The following is a 27474-nucleotide window of genomic DNA, read 5'->3' as shown; positions in this document are numbered from 1 at the left end:
AGTGAGTCATGGACGGCAACAGCCAGAGAATCTCTAAGCACGGTCAAGCCCATTATGGTAAGCGAAAATCACAGTAACCTTCCACCCATTACAAACATTGATGACACTTTCCTTCCAGATACACACAACATTGACCATCCTCATTTAAATCCGTGTTTAGTGCCCTCATTAATACCTAAAGATTCTTTTGAAAAAAACATTGAGGAAATAGACTGTGAAATCAAGAAATTTGATTTACCCTCATCAAACACTGACACCAAAACTGATACAGATAATCCCAAGACCTTATTAACTGATATACGTACCATAAATATTCCCAAACCTCATAATTCACACCATATCTCTAACCCGCCCAAAACAAACACGTTAACCACAACAAATGCTTCTAACCCAGCCCCATCCTCATCAGATATTTCCAAACCTCATAATCCACAACATACCTCTAACCCAACCAAACCAAACACTTTAACCATAAAATATGTTTCCAACCTGACCACACCCCACCCTCATTGGATATTCCCAAACCTCATAATCCATATCATACCTCTAACCATTCCACCTCAAACACTTTAACCACACCAGTTGCCCCCAACCCGTCCCCACCCTCATCAAATATTCCCAACCTAACCCCATCCTCATCAAATGCTCCAAGTAAACCAACTTGGAAACGTATTCTCAGGGCTGAAGTGGAATAGAAAACGTGCCAGGTTGCTACATGTGGCACAAAAAGGGCTTTACCTGATGACATACAACAATCTGAGTTACCAAAAAGGAGATCCATGGTTTCATAAGTTGATGAAAAACAAATACAGATATTGGCAGAGGCTGGTGTTCAGTCCTGCCAAAAGCAATGAGTCTTTTAGTATGGAACTGTCGTGGGCTTGAGAACCTATGTACAAAAGATCAGCTTGCAAATTGGGTGTGGGCAAAAGATCCCTCTGTCGTGTTTTTAGCCGAAACATGGATAGACAAAGCTAGGCTAGAACAAGTTAAACGAAGGATCCAATTCAAAAATTTATTTGAAGTCCCCTAGATTAATAAAGGAGGCGGTTAGGCAATTTTTTGGAAAGAAGGTTTTCCCTTAGATATTGAAACTTACTCCAAGAACCACATTGACACCACAATCAATAAAAACACTGAGAAGGGAGTGGCGGTTTACGGGTTTCTACGGGGAACCTGATACGCACAAGAGACATGAGTCTTGGACAAAATTGAGAAATTTGAAAACTAGGGGGTCAGCCCCATGGTTGTGCATCAGAGACTTTAATGAGATTAGGAGACAGTCTAAAAAACAGGGAGGCCAGCCAAGACCTCACCATCAAATGCAATTGTTTCGTGATGCTCTTGACGAGTGTAGCTTCATGGACTTAGGATTTGTGGGCTTTCCTTTTACATGGCACAAACACTTTGCTGAATTCACAGTTTGGGAGAGGCTTGACCATGCCATGGCCACTAATGAATGGTTCTCTATGTTTCTAGGTATGAAAGTGCTGCACTTAGACGGAACCGCTTCTGATCATAAGGCACTATGTATCTCACCTGAAGGTATGGATTGTAGCTTCCAAAAACCTTTTTGCTTCGAACACATGTGGGTGAGCGATAAAGGTTGTAGTGAGACAATTGAGGCTATCTGGAGTGAGAATTCCTTTGAACCATGGGATACAAGGGTGTTAAAAAAAATTGATAGATGTGGGCAGGAGCTGACCCGTTGGAGTAGGAGGAGTTTTTGTAGTGTCCGAAAAGAATTAGAGAGAAAAAAAAAAACAATTGAAGGAGGCAGAAAAGAGGGTTGTTCGGACTGGAGACTCTAGACACATGAAATGGTTGGAGGGTGAAGTAAACGTGCTACTCGATAAAGAAGCCAAAATGTGGAGACAAATATCTAAGGTGATGTGGCTCAAGGATGGAGACCGTAATACTAGATTTTTCCATAGCAAAGCATCTCAGAGAGACGAAGAAATTATATTACACAATTGTATAATGCTACAGGCAGATGGTGCACTCAGCAAGCTCAAGTAAATGCCACTATTGTGGACTTTTACCAAAACCTCTTCACTTCGACTAATCCCAGCAATTTTGAGGAGGTGGTGGACTTAATTCCTCAAGTGGTGACAAATGAAATGAATGAAAAGCTTGTGGCTGACTTCATAATTGAAGAAGTGGAAGTTACCTTGAAACAAATGGCCACTTTAAAAGCACTCGGCCCGGATGGTATGCGCCCTTTATTTTATCAAAGTTATTGGTCTTTGCTTGGTTCTGATGTGTCACATTCTATCCTACATTACTTAAATTCAGGTGTTTTACCTCCTGCACTTTGCCATTCTTTTATTACTTTGATCCCAAAAGTAAAGGACCCGAAATGTGTCTGAATTTAGACCCATAAGTTTGAGCAACGTGTTATATAGAATTTTTGCTAAAGTTCTAACCAACCGTTTGCAAGATGTTTTGCCTCAGCTTATCTCAGAGCACCAAAGTGCTTTTATGTCTGAACGACTGATATTAGATAATATTCTAGTGGCCTTTGAAACTTTGCACTACATGAGGAACCATACTAATGGTAAGTCAGGTTTTATGGCTTTGAAACTCGACATGAGCAAGGCTTACGATAGGGTAGAGTGGGCATATATGGAGAAAGTTTTGGTGCAGTTGGGTTTCAATGATAGGTGGGTGAAACTCATGATGGCATGCATCACCACAGCCTCATATTCAGTCTTGATTAATGGGGAGCCCTATGGTCACATCACTCCATCTAGAGGATTAAGGCAAGGCGACCCTTTGTCTCCCTTCCTTTTCCTCATGTGTACTGAGGGATTACATGGGTTGATTAGAAATGCAGCCAATAATGGAGATATTCGAGGGGTCTCACTTTGTTGTAATGGGCCTAAACTAACACACCTCCTTTTTGCAGATGATAGCCTCATCTTTTACAGGGCCAAGATAGAAGAATACCAAAGTTTGCTCAATGTATTGGCTAAATATGAGAGGGCAAAAGGGCAGCAAATAAATAGAGCAAAGACCACCATTTTCTTTAGTAAATCAACTTCCGAAGAAACCCAATTGGCTATAAAGGAGATGCTTGGGGTTCCGGTGGTCCAACAGTACGAGAAATACCTAGGCCTCCCTTCTCTTGTTAGGCGTAATAAAAAGGAAAGCTTCACATACATCAAACAGAGGGTGTGGAAAAAGATCCAAGGTTGGGAAGCAAAACTCCTTAGCCAAGTGGGAAGAGAGATCCTCATTAAAACCGTGGCACAAGCCCTCCCTACCTATACCATGGCTTGTTTTAAGCTCCCCTCAACACTTTGCCATGAGATTGAAATGATGATATGCAGATTTTTTTTGGGTTAAAGGGGTGATAATAGGAAGGTTCATTGGGTTAAGTGGCAGGACTTGTGTAAGCCTAAATCTCAAGGTGGTATGAGTTTTAAAAATCTCTCCCTCTTTAATGAAGCTCTTTTGGCAAAACACACATGGATATTGCTTCATGACACAAACTCCTTATTTTACCATGTTTTTAAAGCCAAGTTCTTTCCCAATTCTACGGTGATGGAGGCCAAAATACCTGCAAATGCTTCTTACGCATGGCGGAGTATTATGCGGGGAAGAGATGTAATTAAACGGGGGAGTAGGTGGAGAATTGGTTCGAGGGACTCGGTTCACATCTGGGGGGAAAACTAGCTGCCAATCAAAGCTAACCCGAAGCTATTGTCACCATATATTAAGGATAGCACCATTACATTTGTTAGTGATTTGATAGACCAAGAGCAGAAAGTATGGAGGGAAGATGTTTTAGAAAAAAGCTTCTACCCGTTTGAAGTGAATATCATAAAAAATATCCCCCTCTCCAGGCCAAATGTTTCACTTTGAAGATATAATTCTTGAAGGTGACTCTGAGCTCCTTATAAAGAACCTAAAGAATGGAGGCAGCAAGTTGACCCACTACAGAAACATTGCAGCTGATATTCTGTTCCTGTTGTCCCACTTCTCTAAAGCAAATATATCTTTTGTCAAGAGACATTGTAACCAGTTAGCACATTCATCAGCAAGGAGAGCAATAATACCTCCTAGTATGTCCGTCTGAATGGAAGAAGTACCACCAAACCTTGAATCTGTATTTCTGGCTGATTTTGAGAGCCTACCTTAATAAAGTTTCAGAGTTTTGATTCTCAAAAAAAAAATTTTAAAAAAATAAAAAAATTAGTTATTATCGTCTAAATTGTCAAAAATACCCCTAATTTAATTAGATAGTGTCTATTCCTAAAAAAAAAATAAAAATAACGTTAAATTTGTAATTCAATAAAATTCAAAAACAAAAAAAAAAAAATTATCAAATAAATTTCTTATAACTTCTCACTATTATTCCTATAACTTCCCACTAGAGTCTTAGATTTTTTTTATTTTTGAGAAAACTAGTCTTAGATAGATACAAATTCCTCACCTGTTACTAAAAAAACAAAAAACCTCTAATCCTATGACTCACAACTTTCCACCCCACGTACAAACTACATCATTTATTATCATTTTACTTTCATTGATGAAAAGTTACACATAAATTAAATTAATTGGCTATACCTACCGAATTGGAATAAACTTTCAAATTTTCCTCAACTTTCATTGCTTGAAAAATCAAATTATTCGTTCAAAATAATTTTCAACTTTTAAACAAAAGTCTTTTTTAAGAAGTGTTTTTTATTAACCGCAATCTAATTGGATTATTCAAACACCAATGTTTCGCAACAAAATATTTTCAAATTTCAAACCATGGAAAAAACATTATACTAAAATTTTATTTATATCCCTTAAGTTTTGGGTGGCTTTTTAAATATATGAAAATATATAATTTACACTTTTCAAGCATTTCCAAGGCAATAATATTCTTTCAGAAAAAAAAAATGTTACAACAATATTTATGTGTTTATTTGACTAAACTACTATTAGAATTTTACCTTTATTCCAACCACAAACGACATTGTATTGTATATAAAAAGCACATTTTTAAAAATTAATATTATTTTTAGGCAAGTTGATAGCGAAAACATGATGAATCATAATGAAAGTAGCACATTGACATCTTTGTAATAGTCAATGATATAATTTGTAAGTTTTTAAAATTGATGGAATAATTTAGAAGTGATTCCAAAATAAAAGTATACATTGCATCTTAGTGAAACTGATATTTATGACTTTTCTTTTCATCATCTTAAAGCATATTGAAAATATTATTTTAAAAAAGCAAAGCCAAACAAATCAAAACTTACATGAATATTAAACAATATCGATCACGATTTCTTGTAATTATAGTTCGATCAAGCTTTTATTAAAAAAATGAATTTTTTAAACATAATATACCAAGCTGTAGTAATATTTTATATTTTTTTTGTAGAACTCAATCAAAAGTGGCTCCTGGAAATTCAAAGCCAGCTTCTTCTTTTTTAGGAATTCAAATCCAGCTTATTGACGCAAGGAGTCAACCTTTCTTTAGGCAATGAAAGAATCTTTTATGCAAAAGATCAAAATATTACAATGAAACATATAGTATTCTCCTTGTTTCCAGTTAAAATTTTCAAAGCTAGATTTTGTGGCCGGCAACTTAAAAATATGATAAGCTGTGCAATAGAGATAGAGATCATCCACTAATTGAAACATCTTAGTTTTTTTATAATTCAATAATTGAGAGGGAGAATAGAATTTGAATATTGAAGATTGAAGACTTTAATGTTTTTATTGGAAATACCAATAAATAGTAATCCAATTATAAGACTCTTTACTATAGAAATGTTCTAGTTAGAAAAGCATTTCAATCATAATTTCAAGATATGCACTTAAAGTTTGTCTCTACGCTACACATCCACCGATCATGAGAACAATAAATATTTGCATTTGGCATATGTTACCTATCACAACGTGTGAGCTATAATTGTATGAAATTCACATGCTGTGGAAAGCATATTGCATATAACTAATTTAACATCTGCCATGTAAAATTGAGGAAGTCACAAATCTAAGTAGGGGGTCTAGTGGTTGACCCATGTCCTCCTCACTATAAGCCTTGAATTGGAGTCACCATTAGCACTCGAGGCCACAGAGCTATAAGTGTAAAAGGTTTATTTTGCCGTGTGTGAAAAAGGTTTATTCCGCTAGATAAGAAGCGACTAAACCCACAATCCTAACTCTTCTCCTTCTTTTTTTTTTTTTTTTTTTTTTTTTTTATTTTTTTTATTTAATAATAATAAAACTGAGGAAGTCACTGAATTGGACAACTAGACCAATGGGCATACCTTTTTTATAGTCATGGTACCAACGGCCCATTTTTGGAAAGACAGGACATGTAGAAAGTAGAAACAGAGCAAACGAAGAGAATTCACTCTTGCATTAACAAATTCAAGCAGGCATTGGCACAATTTGAGATACCCTGCCGCTCATAGTGATCTTGTTCTGGTGTCATTATACAGCAGATCAGGTACCTCCTTACTAATTAAGTTACTTTGAAGATAAAACTATTAAGTTTTAAATTATCCTTGGAAGTTGGAACCTCAGTTCCTAAAGTTGTTTTGAAATAAAACTAACAGTTATTTTGAAGATACGACAGTATAAAACATTTAAAAAATGTGTGCATGAACCTTTTTTTTTTTTTTTGGGGAGCAAAATGTAAGACATTATGAACTGTAATCAGACTCAAAATTCATTTAAACCAATTAGATTGTTTCAAAATCAGACATCCCCCACCTCTGTGACCTGCCAAACTGCTTATAAATAGCTCATCACTAAACTATAAAATACAAGTAGACAAGCAAGCAATTCTTGAGAAAACCAAATCAAGTTAGAAGACACATAAAGAGTGCATAATTGGGTAGAGAACAGTATATTATGACTTACCGTATACTACATTGTCAATGTACAAAGTTACTCATATGCATCAGTTCAGTTAGATAATCAGATATAATCAATCTTCTCATCAAGTTTGAATGCAAGTTCTCTGTCTGTCTTTCAGAGTTTCTCTGAGACAGCATTGGTAACTGGTCTAAGCATGTTCATTTTTCCCAGTAATGTTTGTAACAGAAATCTGTCCCCTGTCATATTTCAGAACTGACTAATGCAGGTTTCAATTTTGAGAACAACATTAGAAGTTACAGCCCCTGAATTATGACATAGGAGTACTAAGGCCGTCTTCTTTTCATGATCTTTAATTGAGTAGAGGCCATATCAAATTCTAGTACTTCAGCCAATTACGGAATCTGTTCCAAAACCCATTGTGCTCTACTCCTGATGGTTCCTCAATGGGATCCTTAAAATTTGCTTTTTCACTTAGTTCTTCAAATGAGTAAACAACATTTTGAAGCCTTGCCACAAATTCAATCAAAAGAGATGTGAATGTTGCTAATGCCAATGCACTAGCATTTTCATATGTTTTTGATTCTTCCACTACTGGTACTGCATCGGCATTAAATGAGATACGTCGAGGCCATGATATTTGTGTCTGGAAAACGCTTCCTGGAGAAACATCAGCAGGCCGGGTGGAGATCACACCATTTGGGATCTGACCATCCCAACTTTTTGGAACTGTAATTGATCTGAGATCAAGTATGGCTTCACTATAGGACTTGTGCTGCAGTATTTTATTTTCGTCCTCATCCAAGCTCAGCAAGTCTTGGGGATCTCCCTGCTCCTGACGATTTCCAATTTCCCAGCTCTCAGAATTGACAAGAAGGTATGACTTTCGGTCAACCTTGGTTTGCAAATCTTCTGCAGCCTCATGCACTGCATAAAGTATGTCTACAGGACCTAATTTCTCCATCCTTTTCACTTTGTTCCCAAGTTCACGCAACAATTTAGCACCTTCAAAACCTACTCTCTGAAGCTCACTTTGAAAAACCTGTCTTCGTTCAGGAGGGGCCTACATATACAAATATTGGAAGTTTGAATAGGTACATATGAACACACCCCCACTTTTTTTGATGCACATGGAATGTAACTTCAAGCAATCTATTGGCAGCAGCTCTCACTCAAGTAAGATATGGAAAAGAATAACCATCAATACTGGTGAGAGCAAAAGCCAATAACACGAAATTCTGTCCAGGTGGCATTGTCCATGTCATTATTGAAAACAAGAGCAAAAAGAAAAATGAAACGGTTTGCATTATAAGCTGACAACCCAAGCCTAGGTACTTTCTCCAAAAAAAAAAAAAAATCTGAAGCAAATTGTACAAGAACATAAATTTAAGTTCAGTCCTTCACATTGTAGTTGAATCATTATTATAAGTCACATGGAACTCATTCCGCAAAAAACAAATATTACGCAGCAGATTTCCTCAAGAGCACAAATATAAATCTTGCCAACAAAATTTTCAGCATATTTCACAATAGGAAAAGGAAGATCCAAATAGTCTTTCTTCCACTCACAACTGCATGGCAATGAAGATAGAGATGAAAATGTACCTGTATTTCTGAAAGCATACATCCATGCAAAGCCATGACTGTAAATGCAGAATGCCTGAGAGCACCGCTTACTTTGACATAGTTCTTCCATGGATATCTACACATTTTGTAAGGACCATGAGGTGGCTCCCAGATAGCAAATCCCATCTTCAAACAAAAGAAAGAGTAAAAAATATAACACAATAATCAATTCAATCAATGCAATGAATTGCTGCAGCATAATTGCAATAAACAATACCAGAGTCTCCTCTTGGCTTGTAGATTCTACAGCTGATCTGTAGCCACTGTACAGTGGGTCATCCGAAGCTTGGTAGGTAAGAATCTTTGAAGGGACCCTTTCGTATTCAATACAATTAAGGTAACCATTAACACAACCTGAAATATGAGCTCAAAAAAATTAGTCGAACAAAAATGAAGATGAGAAAACAATAATTAATTTTTTAAATTTTACTGAGTCAAGCAATTTTACTATTTGAATGGTATAATCTCCCAAAGAAAAGGGGATGCACCTTCCAAAGATGTTGCAACACTCATGAAGTTCTTTACCACCAAATTGTGAAGATCCTCACCAGCCCAGATGGGATAAATGCATATGTTTACTACCAAACAAACACCAGCACCAAGTGCAATGAGCAAGAACCGTGTCACCGCTGTATTAACAAATTCACCTGTCCTATACCCAGATACCGTAATGAAACAATATGTCAACAAGAAGACCCGAAACCCATATTCGTAAGGCTTAAGCGTTGGGTATAGTTTTGCATAAGTTGCACAAAATGCTGGAAACCACATAAAATGTCAGAAAGATATATTAGTAGCAAAAAATAAGGTGACAGAAACTTCTTTCCCAATAACAGAAGAAAGAAATTTGATTAAAAAACCCGACCTACCTACAATGAAGATACTCAGAATAATAACAAGTTCTTCCCACTCTCCAGCTAATTCTGACAACTCTGCCATGCCTAAAGCAAGACCTCCAGCTGCTACTGTCCCCAACCCACGGTTAAATCCTTTGCTAAGAGTTGCTCCTGCAGAAGACCACATTATCAAACTGCACTTTTTCAAAGCAGAACTTCACTTATTTTGGTAAAACTTTTTAAACAACCAAATCTTCAAAAAACTAAAAAATAAGCTATGCCAAAACAGACACAAAAAAATTATTCAAAAGAAATGCGCCAATGAGCACTAGCTCAAGGGCTACCTATAGGGTGAGCTAGTGGGTTCAAGAGTAACACTAGAAAGTATGAACACTTCATTTAGAGTGTCGTATCCGTGTCATACCAGTGTTGTACCAGTCATTTCATGTTATAATTTTTCAAAAATTACTTGTGTCATACCCATTTCCGTGTTTGTGCTTCCTAGGTGTAACATACCCACAAAAAAAAATGTTTGATTAAAAGGTGACTCAAGATCATTTATTTAGGGGGGGCTTTTCTTTTCTTTTCTTTTCTTTTTTGGAGGGAAAAAAAGCTAATTCAAATAGACACTGAACTTTTTTTTTTAAATATTTCCTGTCACTGAATAGACAGTGAGAACTGAGATGAGCATCTATTAAAGTCAGTTCAATCTTCAGGCCCCAACATGAAGAAAAGGAAAGCCGTTTAAACTTTGTCTGATGCTCTGTGAAACATTTAAAGAAACGATGGCCCCGCAATATCAGGGGATGGTGGAAAAGCTCTCTATATTATTTACGCAAAGGAATCGACCAATGTGGTAAATTGATTCATAACACAATGACTCAGTAGAGACTTTTTGACTTCACTTCATTATTAATAAACCTTTATGCTTTTCCATTCCGTTATACAAATTTTACGTTTTCAATTCAATGAAGCCACATTGTGCGTACCAACATAATGCATCTCATTAAATCTATACACAACTTTGCCTAAAATAAATCTAATAACTCCCTTTTTTTTCTATATTATATATATAAGAAAATGGTAGCCTATGCTTAAGTATTCCACTCATTGTCCACAAAATACTTTAAAAATAAAAAAAATAAAAAATAATAATAATAATAATAATAATAAAAACCAAACAGTGAGGCTTTGAATAAACTATTCCACTCATTGTATATAAAACACTTTGAAAACTCCAATAATATGGTGGATAGAACTTGTTTCCTTTGAGTTCATACACACGTACAAGTACTCATAATCACAAACGAAAACTGCTAAAACCACAAATTATTTTACAAACAGTTGATATAATGGGTGATTATCGGTAAGTGAAAAAAGCCATCTTAGTACTAGGTTACAAGTTCCGCAAGTAGTTTCTACTAGGTTACACAAATACATTCATAGCCAATTTTGCTTTTATAGATAAATTATTACATCCTGTCAAGACACGAATTACTTTAATAATATTAAAAACTATGATCTTTATATCAAGTCAAGAGATTTGATCACTTAAGCTAATTCAACCACATACACTAAAAAAAATTAAGACCCACATCCAAAAAAAGAAAAGAAAAGAAAAAGTACTAATTCTTAGATTTCGACTAACTGAATTATTTTAATTTAAGAAACAAAAAGAGGAAAAAGCGGCGTACCTATACTGAACTCAAAGACCACAACAACAGTAAGAATAGCCCAAACAGAGTATCGGCCTAGCTCTTTGACCGGTTCTTTCAAGAAAATCAGCAACGAGATGAGAGTCAAAGCCAGACCCATTTTCGCTGAGAACACAATCTTTCTCGGGTCGGTCCGACCCATCTTCCAAGCTTTGTAACCCACATCTTTCGCTGTTGTCCATAGCCTCGAAACTCTACCCTTAAGCGAACCAAACGACCAACACTTCGAACCTGCTCCTTCTTCTTCGTCGTACGGCCCTAGAGGATTAAACCCACCTAGCTCCGAGTACCCCTTTGTTGATAGCAACCTCTCTCTCCTCTCCGTAAAAGTGTATCTGAAAGAACCCAACTTCCCCGCCATTTCAGCAAATCACAGTTTGTGGAAAGAAACTTGAGAATTATAGACCAATCATGTAAAGTTGGGTTTTTTTTTTTTTTAGTTTAAAAGACAATATTCGAGAACTTGATTTGGGCACGAAATTCGAGAGCAAGAGTTAAAGGTCCAGAATTTATGGAGTTTTTTAATGGATAAAAAGCACAAGAGAGAGAGTTAAAAAAAAAAAATTATTAAATTAAAGGAGATGAAACAGAGAGAGAATTTGCAGGAGAAGTGTTTAGGGTCGGATAATTGTGTCCTTTCTTTCTAAGCGGTCTTCATATCTCAATCAAATCCACGACTTTTGCAACCACTTTAGTAAAAAAAAAAAAAAAAAAAAAAATGTAATTAGGTGTTTGTCATGTTTATGTAAATTTTTTTTTTAATACTATTTATAATCAATCACGTGAAAAAATTGTGATAAAACTATAAATAAATAAATAAATTATAATTAGCTGTTTGTGACCTCTATATAAATTTGTTACTACTCATAATCAGTCCTGCAGGAAAATTGTGGTAAAAATAGTAAATTTGTTTAAGGTGCTAAATTTATTTTTGCGAGAATGAGATATTGCCTGGTGTACGGATGGGGCCTACAAGGTGGAAGGAGACAGGTGTATGATTGAATGCTGATCTGTGACGGTCCCGTAAATCTAAGGGTGAAAAGGTTGACACATTGTCCTTAGTTGCGGCGGATAAACCCAATTATTCATTAATGGTCGGTAGGGACGGTCAGATTTTTTTTTTCTTTTGTATAGGATTTTTTTTTTTTTTTGAGAAACTCTTTTGTATAGGATAGAATATCAATTTTTGATGTAGACATCATAACAGTTCACCTGTTCACGGGTTGTTTTTTTAGTGCAGGTAGGCTTTGAAGGCGAGATCATTTATTTAAAAAAATAGTTAGTATTATAATAAATTATAAATAGTAAGTTGTTATTAGTTTTAAATTAAATATATTATTGATTAAATTAGAACCCATAATAATTTATCACACATAATTTTGTTGTGAAAATATTGTGAAATTGTTCTTAATAAGGGTATTTTTGGGGCATAAAAAATCTTCTTAATTCTTTGACATGTCAAAAGGAAACGCCTCACCTATGATTTGTTAGGGCAAACTCCCCACTCCACCTCTTTATGCACCAACAGTATAGGCACCACACATTTAGTCCTGACGGGCGTTTCGCACATAAGATCAAATGCATGGTTAGCATGTAATCTCGACAGGGACTTTCGTAGGAGCCCAGTAGGTAGATGTGTATCAACTCAACAGGTGGCCACCTATGAGCCTAACGGATGGATGTGCATGAGCTTGATGAATGGACGAGTATAAACCCAACGGTTGAATGCACTAGGCCTCACAAATAGGGATGGCAATTTTGCCCCGCCTCGCTTAACTCGCCCTTTCTCGCTTCGTCCCGCACGGGTTTTTCCCGCACCGCAAAGGTGGTGGAGCGGAGATGGGGCAAGATTTTAACCCTGCACCACGGAGCGGGGTAAGGATGGGTTTAGACTTTTTAGACCCACCTCACCCCGTCCTCGCCCTACCCTGCATTACTAAGGGTTATAACTGTAAAATTTTCATACCCTAAAACCCTACTATTTAAACAAACATATTAATGTTAGCTTATTTTATTTTATCCAATGTGGTTCTTTGCCTTTATTTTGTTATGTGTTATAATATGAGTTTTTTTTTTTTTTTTTTTTTTTTTTGTGATTGTCTTGTTAAACACTTAGATATATTATTCAATATTTTTCTAAAAAATTGATTTGATTGGATATGATAAATTTAGTTGTAATTTCAAGTATATTTTTATTAATGAAATAAGTTTCATTAAAAAAATTATACTAGTTGTAGGGCAAATTAACAAAAAGTAGAATTTTACGGGGTGGGGTGAGGCTTCACGGGGTCTCAAGGGGCGTGACTGGGATGAGCAAGTTTTCCTCGTTATGCGGGGCGGGGATGGGGCAAGACAAAATCATGTAGGGCTTGGATAAAGACCCTATCTTTTGACCCCGCCCCGCCCTATTGTCATCCCTACCCATAAACTTTTTGCATATTCCCCACTCATATATCCCTATATGGGAATAACTTGCACACCATGCCTAAAGACCCTGTAATAGGGGTGGCAATTCGTGTTTGTGTGTCGGGTTCGTGTTGTGTCAACTTATGAGTATCCGACTATATAAGTCAACACTAACCCGACATGTTTATTAAACAGGTCAAAATTCCTCAACCTTAACACAACCCATTTATTAAACGAGTCAGTCGTGTCGACCTATTTATTAAATATTTTCAAAATGAAAAGAAAATTTATGAAAAAAAAAAACAAAAAAAATATTTTTAATATAAAATTTAGAATTAACGAGTAATTGCATCACAAATAGTCATTTAAAACTAAAACATATTTCAATATCACAAATAATCAATCACTATATGTCAAAGAAAATAAGCCACAACAACTAATAAGTTTATATATCTAGGGTTTGAAAAGTATATTGGTAAAATGTTATTTAATTAAACGGGTTAAACAGGTTAAATGAGTTCCATATGTTGAACACTAACCCAACCCATTTATTAAACAGGTCAGTCATGTCAACTCAAAATATGACACGAACTCATTAAGACTCAACCCATAACTTGCTAATTTCATGTCGTGTCGTGTTGGGTTCGCGGGTCGTGTCCAATTTTGCCACCCCTACCCTGCAACATGTTCGTATCTTCCCCATATGGGAAGGGAAGTCCTCAAATCTCGGGGCCTTAACTCCAAATCTTCTTTATAAGGAAAGCTCCTACATTCAAGGGATCCTAGTCAGCCCTATACCACTACATAAACACCAAGCCTCCTCTCCACTAAAGTAGGTGAAACTTCCTAACTCTCACACTATCGAATTCTTGGAGATTCTTCAACCATTGACTTAACCTTTAGAGGGTTTTTGGCCAGCACCTCACCGGTGCTCTCTGTTGGTTCTTTGTTTTCTTATTCTTTAGGTATCCTCCTTGGAGCGCATGTGGATGATTAGCTCGCTGACATTTTTGTGCATCAACAGTTATAAATATTACATTTCATTTTATTCAACGATAAGAGACTTTATTGATTAAACCAAGTTTGAAATTCACACAAACATTGTACAGTATTATTTGAGTGTGTAAACTTGGATTTAGATTATGAAATCCTTTTTTTCGATATTTGGTGTGGGGGTTTTGAAATTTAATCATTGGATTTCTTTGTTGAAAACACTGTGATGTGCCAATTAATTAAGCTACAAAGTTCTTGGCGAATAATTAAAATAAAAAAAAAAAACTTATTTTTTGAGTGATTTGTAAAAGTTTAATGTTTTGTGTGAGTTCCAATTAGTTTAATTAGTAAATCTCTTGCCATTGAATGAGAGATGTATGATTCAAACTCGACCTACACCAAAATCAATTGGTGTATTGGCTTAATAATCAAGAACAATCATCATAGAGTGAATATCATAAGATAAAACTCTATCTTATCTATATGGAAAAAAAGGATTAAGATTTGTTTCCTTCTATGAGAGAGAGAGAGAGAGAGAGAGAGAGAGAGAGAGAGATAGAGAGGTCTATTAAGGTTTTGGATTTGGAATTGGACTGAATCCATTAAGGACTTTAAACCTTGAAGTCCTTAGATTTGAAATCACATTTAACTTAAAAGGAGTTAATTTCGTATTGTAGCAGTCTTGATACAAAAAGTGTTGTTATTTCATGTTGGTGTAAATGTCGTCCACACTAAGGCTATTCTAATTTTATTATCATTATATAGCTAAGCCCAAAACCGGCCCTACGAGCCCAATGCACACATCACATTCTTTTTAAAGCCCAATGCTACTTATACTTGGCAATATTTCAAAAGTTCAATTCTCATTGGCAATATCAAAAGTCCAGTTTACGTTAGCAATATTAAAAGTCCAAGCTAGTTACTTGGCACTATTTAGTAAAAAGTCCAAGGTTGTCAATACTTGGCAAAATACTATATCATAAGCATTTCACTTAAAGTCCAATGATGAACAATTATTTAATTTCTTAAACCTATTACTATAATATTACAAGCCCATAGAATTTATCTTATAAAACCCATGGTAACTATTTATGTTAGGTAACACTATTCATTTTTCCAAAACCCATGGCAAACATATATCAAGTCCATGGAAAATTATAAATTTGTGTTATTAATATAAAAGACCATGAAAAGTTATGATTATTTATCTTAAACCCATGACATTTATTTACTTCATACCTTATTATAAACTCATGGTAACTATTTATGTTACGTAACATTATTCATTTTTCCAAAACCCATGGCACACATATATCAAACCCATAGAGAATTATGAATTTGTGTTACTAATACAAAAGCCCATGGAAAATTATGATTATTTATCTTAAACCTATGACATTTATTTATTTCATACCATATTATAAACCCATGGAATTTATATAAGAACCCGTCGTCACTATTTATCTTATATTACAACATTCATAATGTTTATTTCTAAAACTCATGGTAATTATTCACCTTACAAGCCCTTTTTGATCATCTATAGAAAAACCCATGAGAATATCACATTATTCCATTATAGTGGTTGTTACCATTTTTATTTAAAAACCTCAAAGAAAATATCATTTACAAATAATCCATAGCAAAATTATGAGAAACTATACAAATTGTTATTTAAAACCCATGGAAATGAATACCCAAGACCTATCATAAATATTAAAGCTCATGCATACATTTCATTTTTACTAACTAAAGCACATGTGGAATAAAAATCCATGGCAATATATGGTAATTTTTTCCATTTTGTATGGCTCACCACAATGAAAAAGCAAAAAGATTGGCCCAAGTGGAAAGATCCACCAAGTCAAAGGCCCACCAAAATACTTAGCCCTCATGGCCAAGCCCAACCTGAAATCTCAACCAAAACAGTCCATGTGTGCAAACTAACCCAACTAGAGAACTCCCTTCAATTATGTCTTCTGCTGGAGAGTACCTCAAGAAACAACCAAGCTCCCAAACCAAATTTGGAGTTGGCCACCTATCCCATCAACCTCTCTGCCATTGTCATTTCTAACGTGAACAATGCTAAGGCTCCGCTTGGGAGGAGAGAATGGAATGGAATGGAAAGGAATGAAAATAATCATTTTAGAATATTCTTCCCTTCCCTTGTTTGGGAGTTTTAATGGAGGGAATGGAAAGCTCATTCCTTTGTTTGGGAGTTTAAGTAAGAGAGAATGGAATGGGTAGGAGGGAACACTCATTCCTCTCTATTCCCTTAAAACCTCAAATTTTCATTCCCCCCGAAATTGGGAGGAATGGGAGGGAATGGAATTAGATTTAATGATTTTTTTACTAAAACTCCCAATATACCCCTGTATATTCAATTCTTTATTTTAAAATAGGGGTCTAATAGTAATATTGTCATAAAATGATTCCATTCCATTCCCTCCATGTTACTCCCAAACAAGATTACTTACATTCCATTCATTTTCATTCATTTCCATTCCTTTATTTTAAAACATCCAATCAAGGTTACTTAATTCCATTCCATTCCATTCTTTTCCATTCGTTTCCCTCACTTAAATACATTCCATTCCATTCCATTCTTTTCCATTCTCTTATGATCATTCCATTCCATTCCATTCCCTTCCCTTATGAACTCCCAAGCAGAGCCTAAGGGGTTGGGTTGACACCAAAAAGCTGAAATGCAATAAATGCCATTCTTCCTCCCTAAGTTTCAGTTACCGATGGAGGAAGTCATAACCAAATCATTCAAACTTTAGCAAACTAGCTTCTAAAGTACTAAAAATGTCTAAAAACTAATTCATGAACCAAGCCCATGAATTCCTAAAGTAGAAATTTAGGGAAATGTGGTTTAGAAGGCGTAAAAAGATCTCCAGCGGAGCTCCCTAAAGTAGGTTAAAAACTTGACACTTGGCTTAGGGTGATAGCTCTTACTCTTTAAAGCTCAAATTTTAGTTGCAGCAACCAAGTTCTAGCTCGAGTTCTAGCCCGATGTCTGTCTTGATCTTATTGGTTAAGATCAATCTTCAAATCTCAGCACTTAATGACATTACCCAAAGAAGATAAAATACCCAAAAGCAAATCACACCATTTTTGGTCAAATCCTAGTTTAGATGCTTTGAATTTCAGCTCCATCTAACATTATCCAAAAAAAAAACAAACATTCAAAAAGGAGCTCACACCATTTTTGGCCAAATCTCATTATGGATATTCTGAAAATTCCCATACTAATAAGACCCAATGTTTTTGGCTTTTGCTAATTGCTCCCGAAGCTTCACTATAAAAGGAAAGCATCATCTACTCCAAGGGGAGACGAAATCTTCTCAAATTCTCCATCAATCATGCTAATTTCAGCCCTTAATTTAGAACTAAGTTCATTTTTTAGTTCATAAAGGCCCATACCCATTAACTCACAAACATTCCCTCTATTTTCTAACAAAACCCAGCACCATAAAAGTCTCATGATTAGCTACAATTAGTCTCTCTTTACCGTGGCAAAAAAATAGCCAAGTTCATTTACCGTTTTACTTCCACATCACCATATATTTACCCAGCCACTCATATAAGAGTAGTTTCCATCATTTACCATACATCCTTCGACATATTCTACCATGGGCATAAGAACCTTAGTTAAATATTTGCTACACTAAGCTGGGGATTCTTTTTCTCCCTTCATTTCATCCTAATTTTCCTTTTTTACTTGTAATTATGAAGTCTTAATCATTGTTTATTGCTATTATAATGAATGCCATAATGTCTTGGTTATTATAGAAGTTTTCCCTCATGTTGACTTAATAATAATGAGGAAAAGATATGATTTTTATCATGTAAGCACATTTATTAACTAATCAGACATTACTGCTAGAGGTCTGTCATATTCACTACTGGACCATTTTCCTCTTGTATACTTGTTATAATGGGTACACTTTTATATCAACCGATTATGGAGAAAATGCATAATTTTTACTATGCGAATACATTTATTAATTTTCCAGACATCTACAGCTGGACACTTCTCTTCTTTACCATTGAACTATTATGTAAGCACTTATTGTGGTGGACCATTTTTTGTGCTAACATATCTTTGCAAGAGGTATTATTGAGGCATTATTATAATCTTTATTCAATGCAATCCGGACCTTGAGCAAAAATAGGCATTTCACGCTTCACCGATAGCCTTTGGGATATATTTCAAGCCCAAAGTCAAGTCTCGGTCTTGGCTTCCCAAATATCATATTGGCAACGAAAAAACTGCCCCCGACAACTTGACTTTGCAGCCCCATATGGCTCGATCCTCATCAACAGCTCGATAAGTAGTATCTTGGTCTGCTCCTGATATCTCATGGTACAAATAAATTTTGACGGGGCTAATATTTTTGAAAAGGATAATTGTGCAAGACTCGAAGTTATCATAAGAAATTCAATGGGCTTGGTAATGGCTTCACTGTCATAGCTAATACCCTTACCTTTCTTAGTCTTTGAGGTTGAAGCCTTGGCAGCCAGGAGAGCACTTGAACTAACCGTGGAGATTGGGATTGATAGAATTATTCTAGAGGGAGATTCAGATGTCCTTATTAACACTTTGAAGATCAGTGTTAGGCCTCAAGATCAGTGTTACATTTTGTATCTTGCCTCACATTTTACAACTTAAAATTTTTCTCATTTACATAGGCATTGTAACAAGGTTATTCACTCACTTGCGAGGCGAGTAACTCTTTCCCGCCTTTGTCAATTTAGATGGAAGACGTACCACCAAACGTTGAATCTATTTCCAAACTGATTTGAATAGCCTCCCTGAATAATATGCTCAAACTTTCTTCTCAAATAATAATAATAATGATAATAATGTCAGGAAGAAATTATCAAAACTGCTTGCATCTACGTCAAGTTATGGACATTGATTTCGTTTGGAGGAATTTTACGAATAATGTGACCTCTGTACTCTTGAGAATAAGGCAAATCCTAAATCGTTTTTCTTTGGTATGTAAATCTTGGGCATTCAAAGAATGTCATAGTGGAGAACCTCCAATGACTTAGTAATTAATATTCCTCACCTTAATTCAAATTGGATTTTTGTCACATCACGTGTATTTTTTTAAGATGTTCAATAATTATATCTAAAGAAATAGTGATGTTTGTCCTAACCATTTCTTTTGACTCAAAAGTAAAATCACATGACAAATTTACATTATAATTTACCTAGATCCTACCTTGGTAGCTATCACTCTTTTTTTTTTTTTTTTTTTTAAGAAACAAACACATATACAAGAAAGAGGGGAAGAGATTTTAATACAAACACACATCACAAACTTCACTCAAAAGCCATGGTTGGTAGCTATCACTTGATGAACATGTTATTGATTCAGTGTCTCATTTGTAGAATTATTAAATGGTTTATCTATTTATTTATTTATTTATTTTTTAATAAAGTAAGTATAGGGACTAGGGCCCAAAACAGAGTATTGGGCCTTGGGCCTTGTCCGAGGACATTGACAAGTCCGAGGAGGAATCCCTCCTTGGATACGACAAATGTAGTCCAAGTGTGTACTCTAGCAATTAAAGTGACCCTTCAAAAGGCTCTAGCAATTAAAGTGACCCTTCAAAAGGCTCTAGCAATAGAAATGTGCCTCATGAACATATGAGAAGGAAGGAAACTCAAAATATCTAAGAAAAAGCTGTTACCACCGCATTAAATGTATTGCAGCTACTTTTCTGGCCGTATTTATGTGGAGAAAACTTTTGAACAGTGCTGCCTTGTCTACCACAACTCACAGAAGGCTGAAAGAGGTGTCTGATGGGACGGGCACTCAAGTAGGAACTCAGATGATCAACAAGTATAGGATTAAGATGATCCAAAAGGAGCTATATAATGTGAGAGACCCTCCATGAGAAGGGGATCAGAAAATAAAGAGAGAAAAAATATTATAGCAATCTAAATTACTCTGATACCCAAGAGTGATCATTATATATAGGTTTAACCTCCTCAGACTGAAAGTCTATTGATATCAGCATCCTATATTTGTGTTTGATTGTTATGCAATTCAATACTAGCCGTTGCCCAACTCATTAGGACCTAGTTCTTTGATCAATTCTCTACAAATTCATTGTATCAGGCTCATTGGGCTAAGACCTCATACATTTTAGGCTTGGACCACAAATTGTAACCCTACAATAAGTAATTACTTACTCAACAAAAAAGATAACTAAAATAAAGATGCATAGTCAGCATAATTTTAAATGAGAATTTTCATTATTTTTTATAAGCTTAAATAAAAAGTATTAAGTAAAAAATGCTAAAATTGTTCATACAAGCATAGATTTTCCTCACTTTATAAATAAATAAATAAAATAAAATCATAGATTTTTTTCAAGTATGAAACAGATTTGTGACTAATTTTAATGTATTTATAGTGCACCATGTTTTTACAAAGAAAAACAAAAGAAAAAAAGATGTTAAAAAAACAGGTAAAAATATAAGGAGGACAAATATGCCATTAACACAACCATAATGTACTGGAAATTACTATTTTTTTTTTTTTTGAGAAAAAGAAATTACTATATAGTATATGAATTTTTTTTTAGAGAGTTTCTTCAATGTCTTATTCAACTATCAGAGACTCTACCAGTTAAACTAACTAGAATCCACTATAACATGCCAAAGGCCTTGTAGCTGGATTGACACCTCCTCATGCACAAAGTGCTTGGGGGTCTAAGGGGGAAAATGTTCGAACTGCAAAGTTAGCATCATATTATAATTATCTCAAAAAAAAAAAAAATCCACTATAATATACTATGAATGTAAAGTATAAATTAGAATCACGTGGGACCATGGAGAAACAAATTAAATTGTGCACAAGTTCAGATTTGTGGTAATCTAATTAACCATCAAAGCCGCTTGCATCACCAAAAAAAAAAAAAAAAAAAAAAAAAAAAAAAAAAAATTCTTCTACCATGGAATTAAATATTTTGTTCCCCATAAGATCAAAATTTCCCTAGAAGAAACATCTTGGCTTATACTACCTACGCCCCAGTTTGCAGTTTGTTTGTTCTCTATTCCATTTTGAGATGTCCCAAAATATTGTCTTATTTCTAAAAATAAAAATTATTAGTTTACTAATATTCCTATTATACCCCTACTTTATTTTCAAAACTATTTGAAAAGAAAATTAACTAATATGTAAAAAAATCAATTTAATTGGGGCACCTTTTTAGTTGCTTCATTAAGAATAACTATTTTTTAAAAAGCTGATAAATTTATTTAAGGGTAGTTTTGTAAACTTATACATTTTTATAAGGTAGACAAGACAATAAATTATGTTCCTTTAAAAAGTTTGACTTTTCAAACAGGATAAACAAATTGAGATGGAGGGAGTATTAAGAAGACTTTCTATCTTTTAGGTTGTTACCAAGTAACTGATGTTAGCATGAAGATATATATATACATATATATATATATATACGTGTATATATATATATATATATACACACTTATCCATCAATAGTTGGTGGTGGGAGAATTTAAATCTTGAATATTTCTATTAAAAACACCAAAAAAAATTATTAACCAATTATAAGCTACAAAACTCTTACTGCTAGCATTTTTAAATCTAGAGAACAATAAGGTCAATCAGTTTCAAAAAGAAGGATAAAAAGAGTAATGTCAACTCAGGGCCCGGCTTAAGGTATTTTGGGGCCTAAAACAACAATTCTGAGTGGGGCCTTTTTTTTAATTTAAATATTAAAATTTTTTATCGGTAGATTTTTTTTTCTCGCAAAAATAGTTTTATTTGTTAACAGAATAACAACTAGTAGTGTTAATGTGGACCCATACAAGAGTATAAGAGTAAATTTTTTTAATAACGAATCAACGAAATTCTCAACAAAAAATGGAAGGTGAAATTTATTTAAAAAATTAAAACCCTAAGAGATAAGTATAGACGTAGTTCCATGATTACTAAAATAATAAAATAAAATAAATTTATGGTCCTATGCTACTCCACGTCCCAACCAATATGTTAAATGAATGAACGAATGAAAATGAGTTTACCTATGTGCTGTGTTAGAATTTAAAGTAATTACCAAGAATAAAAATAAAGAGAAAGTAAAACAAGATAGCTTGAATTATGAGAAAGTTCGGGAAAAAAGCAAAGGTTCTAGAGAAGTAACAAACCTAAGGATTAGACTCAAATGAGGAGAAGAAGGTTTGAAGCACAGCAGCTACAGCTTCAAAACAATTTCTTTTTTATGCTTTAAATAGAGAGTGGGGCAAAATTTCCAACAAATTGTACAAGAAAAATTGAGGTCTGAGATTGAATATGTATATAATTTTTGTCTTTAAATTTTAGTTGTTTCGTTGAGAGAGATTAGTTGTTTGGTTGAGAGAGAGAGTGTGTTTTTTTAGCTTCTCTATGTGGGAGTTAATGAATTCTACACTGAAAAACACCCATGGAGAAGGTGAAAGGTAATGAAAATTTTATTTGTTCCAGTTTTTTCTTTGAGGAAAAAAATTATTTTTTTATTTATTGGTTAGAATTTTGGGCTTAATTAATACTTTCAAGAATTAGATCCTATTAGGTAGAAGTAATGTTACGATATATATTACATTTTTCACAACAATTGAGTTAGCAAATTTTGATTTTTATTGGTTGTCACCATTAACATTATTTTATCATCTAATATTTTGGGACTTAAAAATTTTTGATTGGTTAAAATTTGGGGCCTTTTTTTGCTTGGGGGCCTTAGGCAATCGCCTCACTTGCTTAGTACGTTGAGCCGGCACTGTGTCAACTTGGATTTATTAAGATGATCAATGAGGACATCATTATTCTTTTATTTTATACAGGTTGGAGTAACATCAATCGAGACTGATGATTGTTCATACGTTGAGCACTAAAGCCACTAAAGAAAGCATTATTCTTTCATTTCATATTGTTTACATTATTTTAAACGGAACTTCATCAAACTTACATGCTACAGCTAGTTGTAAGATTTTTCCCCCTAATTGATGTATTTTGTTCTATGAGAGAGAGAGAGAGAGAGGGTGCGGAAGGAGTAACATTAAAAGTGCTACTGTTTAGCCAAAATACATTGTTGTTCCATAAACTTTTAAAGTTTACATATTGAGCACCTTTGGTCCCTAGAGTTTCAATGAGCGCTATTGGTCTGGTTTAAAAAATGAGCCTTATTGATCCTTAAAGTTAAAAAAGAAATGTTATTGGTTACTCCATTTAAATTCTATTACTTACTCTATCTATATGTCTAATAGAGTGATAGCACACATTTTTTAAATTTCAGGACACAATAGCGTACTTCAAAACATTGATCTTGATGTCAATAGTGGCTAGTATTGATTAATTTATGTGGAAGTAGAGGTAAATTCTTTACTTATAAAGGAAGGGCAAAAATATCATCTTGGGGTCACTTTTAATTTGATCTCTACATTTTAATAATAGTCAATTTGATCCATATTATATTCAATTTATAGTCAGTTTTCGTTAGTGAATTGATAGTAGACACTAAATTGACTACAAGTTGAAAATAATCTTGGAGTCACCGTTAATTTGATCTCTACATTTTAATAACAGTCAATTTGATCCATATTATATTCAATTTATAGTCAGTTTTCGTTAGTGAGTTGATAGTAGACACTAAATTGACTACAAGTTGAAAATAATAAGGACCAAATTAATAGTGATCCCAAAATGTAGAGACCAAAATGATATTATGGCCTTAAAAAATGGTTTATTCTTCCTTAATAATAATCAAGTGCTCTCAGTATTTTCTTGTAGTGCAACATTTTATATATATATATATATATATATATATATTTTTTTTTTTTATTTGAGAAAATCTAGCTGTGCAACATGAATGTTGATATCATATTCTTTGGATAATGAGAAGGAAACACAAGTCAATTTAAGATACAGTAAATGGACTCAATTTCCCAAAAGGATCAAACCAAGGAATACAACACTAGAGATAGACCACTCTATCCAATAAAAATTACTAGGTGCACTTAGAGGACTGCTAAAGTGGTCATTCCAATCAATGAATTAATGATACTTATGTAAATGTGTGAGTTAGATTCCTAATCATCATAAGAATTAAAAATTAAAGCAATTAGGTGATGTCACATTTGTATAAATAGTAGTATTTTATTGGTTAGAAGGATCAGAAGAACCACTTCAGCAATTTCCATAGTGAATCTAATAATTTCTTCTATCCAACATGAGATATGGTGTAAAACTAATTATCAATTCAAATTCATCTGAAGAATGAGTTAAACAAGAAGAAAACCTTCTTCTAAAGAAGCCAAAAAAATAGATTTTATTCAAAATCACAAACTAAAAAATTTGTACATGACCAAAGAACTTGGCAACAATAATATTTTCAAAATAAAAAATTAATGGAAAACAAACACCCTGTCCCAAAAAGTTGAAACACAACTAAGAAGACTCCTAAACCATGCTAAGGAATAAAAAAAGGAATCTGAGCACTGAAACAAATTGAATAAAAAAAAGAATAGAGAGAAATGAAAATATACTGTTCTCAGTTGGCTCTTTATTAGCCTAATACTTGTCTCTTTACAAGAAGAACTAGCCAAATAAATAAACATTGTAGAGAAAATATAGTTTAAATTTGAAAATATATCAAACCTGTAGACTCAGAATCTGTGAGGACATCACCTAATATGTGTTGAACTCTTGTTTTGTTAAGTTCTTGAGCTTGTCATGGGGACACTCAATTTTCAAATGGTATCAACTGTCTACAAAGCAATATTGTAACTATGTGAAGCAAAGCAAGTAACCACATGAACAAAATGAGACAAAATGTACATTAACGTATCAAACATGATACATATACGCTGCTCATACATGAGATGGGACAACTCCCTCTCTGTCTTCACTCTTCATGCTATGCAAGTTTCAATGTGGTTGTGGTTGGATGCAAGGTTCCAGAAGTGATATAGGGTCTCTGGTCGTGATGATCTTCATCGATGGTGCTAAAATCTTGTATGTCCAATATCTCAACTCTACGGTTAGTCTCCTTCCTTATTTTGATTGCCACGTCCTGTGGGTTAAATCTACCAAAAACACTTACCCGGCAATGATTTTTCTCTATTGAATGGGTCTGCAACTCTATGTTAGAAAAGAAAAATGAAGATTAACATTAAGAAAACAAAGTTAGAGTGCTAGGCGAATTTGTAGATGAAAATTTTACCTTTCATGTTAAGAAGGGCTCTCCTAACTTTTTTGTAACAACCATTGCAGTCAATATTTATCCTCATGACCATGCCGAAAAGCTGCCATGTGAAAAGAAAAATTAGAGTTGCAATGAATAACGTAAACTAGCCAAAATTTTCCCAGAGAGAAAGAGAGAGAGAGAGAGAGAGAGAGATTGAAGATTGCCTTTTTTGTCATGAAACGAGCGAGAGAGAAAAAGCTGTTTCAGAATTCCAAAATGCTTGAATGGAAGACAGAGAAAAGTGTATATTAAAGGGCAATGACGAGGTCTTGAGAATAAAATGTATATCATGGTTTATGAGCTGGTTTATTTTTTCAATCATTCGTGGGAATTCTTCTGTTCAATTCAGAATCTGATTCTCCTATTGCAGAGGTAGAGGCTGGGAATGCAATATAGAGTAGTATGTTCGTTATTCTTGGCTTCTTTGCAATTGCGTTTGCATATTTTATGCGTTGCATTAAGGGAGAGCATCCTTTTCTTGTTTATGGAGGCTACTGTGCAAAACGGAAAGGCATTGCTTTTTTCATAGACTTCTCCAAATAAGAAAAAGAGAGCGCAAAAGAACACTTTCTGAACAATTATACAATGCTTGTATGTGCTTTTTAGTATGCCTAACATATGTGTTTGCCAATGCTAGCACATAGCAAGCATAAACGACAAAAAAGTTTATTTTTACACAATTTCACATAGCTTGATATAGGCGAATTATGTATGATCTTAGCTAGCTAAAATGTAATACTTTTTTTATTATACAAGTATTGAGCATTGATGCAAGTGCTCTAATTTTTTCTCTCTATATGAAGATAATAATAATAAAAAAAATGCAAAATTATTATTTAAATAAAATAGAATGTAGAATAAATAATCTGAGATGAGTGTAAAATATAAAAAGTAAGTTCTTATACTAAAATAAATATGAATTTTTGCACGAGTTGATACGAATACTCTAAGAGCACTCATATCAATGCTTATATGATAGAAAAAAGAACAATATTTTAGCCAACCAAACCTAAAATTCACCTCACATCAGGTTATGTAAAGTTGTGTAAAAACATATAGTTGCTATGGTAAACGTGTAAATTTAAACTAGCACTATTCATTTTGGATTTATTTTTTTATTCTTTCCATACATATCCCAATGATGAAGGAATATAGTGGATTGTTGTTGTCGTGTGTAAAAAATAAAAACAATTAAAAAAATAAGAAAAATTGATATTTAATTTTAATGAAATATAGTGTAAAATTTTGCATAAATTGATGTGAATGCTTTTAACCATGTACATTTACACAATTATTGTAGCAACTTTATAAATTTACACATCTTTATTTTGACCAATGTAAGTAGCTTTCATGATTAGATATGTAAAATTGAGTCATTTTTCTATTTTACATTGTCTGATATGCAAATGCTTAATCATGCAAACTTGTAGATGCTTGATTAATTCAACCTAGATAGGGATTCAAATAAACCTAGTATATTGTAAACCTTTTACGGTTTGACCTCACTTATTTTAAAGATTCCACAACTTTTTTTTTTCTCCTCCATCTTTACGCTATCATTAAGCATAAAGCTAATTCCTTTAATTCTGATAAAGGGCCAATAGTATACCGTATACGGTTCCAGAAAAATTCCACCACGCATAACATTAAATTCTGTTTAAGAATAGAAACTATGCACAAATTCCTTTTGTAGAACTTATCAAGAAAAGTAGACAGCTTCCATATTAGCACTTCATTTGTTATATTATAATGGCAAAATATCGCTTAGGGTTTATAACTCAACTAATCCGCACTTTCAG

The 27474-nt window shown here is 34.0% G+C and overlaps 2 protein-coding genes across 2 annotated transcripts; both read right to left on the bottom strand.

Annotated features, from left to right (window-relative positions):
• Positions 1-6837: 6837 nt before the first annotated feature.
• On the bottom strand, positions 6838-11682 carry LOC126701821 (aluminum-activated malate transporter 9-like). The gene is made up of 6 exons (XM_050400205.1): positions 10988-11682; positions 9327-9464; positions 8946-9215; positions 8675-8811; positions 8437-8583; positions 6838-7894 (listed from the first exon to the last, which is right to left on the bottom strand). Exons 1-6 carry the CDS (start codon positions 11367-11369, stop codon positions 7211-7213), a joined length of 1758 nt encoding a protein of 585 aa, XP_050256162.1. The 5' UTR covers positions 11370-11682; the 3' UTR covers positions 6838-7210.
• Positions 11683-24953: 13271 nt separating this feature from the next.
• Positions 24954-26121, bottom strand: LOC126703378 (heavy metal-associated isoprenylated plant protein 25-like). Its single transcript, XM_050402339.1, has 3 exons — positions 25840-26121; positions 25652-25733; positions 24954-25569 (listed from the first exon to the last, which is right to left on the bottom strand). The coding sequence occupies exons 1-3, from the start codon at positions 25849-25851 to the stop codon at positions 25346-25348; spliced, it is 318 nt and encodes a 105-aa protein (XP_050258296.1). The 5' UTR covers positions 25852-26121; the 3' UTR covers positions 24954-25345.
• Between the last annotated feature and the right edge of the window lie 1353 nt (positions 26122-27474).

This window comes from Quercus robur, chromosome 10 (genome assembly GCF_932294415.1).
Source record: "Quercus robur chromosome 10, dhQueRobu3.1, whole genome shotgun sequence".
Lineage (NCBI taxonomy): Eukaryota > Viridiplantae > Streptophyta > Magnoliopsida > Fagales > Fagaceae > Quercus > Quercus robur.
The sequence above is the reverse complement of the archived record's forward strand: the minus strand, read 5'-3'. Positions and strand labels throughout refer to the sequence as shown.

Excerpts from the sequence above, each read along its gene's own strand:
- LOC126701821 (XM_050400205.1), bottom strand. The coding sequence starts at position 11,369 with ATGGCGGGGAAGTTGGGTTCTTTCAGATACACTTTTACGGAGAGGAGA. Across the intron at positions 9,216-9,326 it reads TCTGAGTATCTTCATTGTAG|CATTTTGTGCAACTTATGCA; the intron begins GTAGGTCGGGTT and ends TGTGGTTTCCAG. Across the intron at positions 8,584-8,674 it reads CAAGCCAAGAGGAGACTCTG|ATGGGATTTGCTATCTGGGA; the intron begins GTATTGTTTATT and ends TTTTGTTTGAAG.
- LOC126703378 (XM_050402339.1), bottom strand. Across the intron at positions 25,570-25,651 it reads AGCCCTTCTTAACATGAAAG|AGTTGCAGACCCATTCAATA; the intron begins GTAAAATTTTCA and ends TTTCTAACATAG.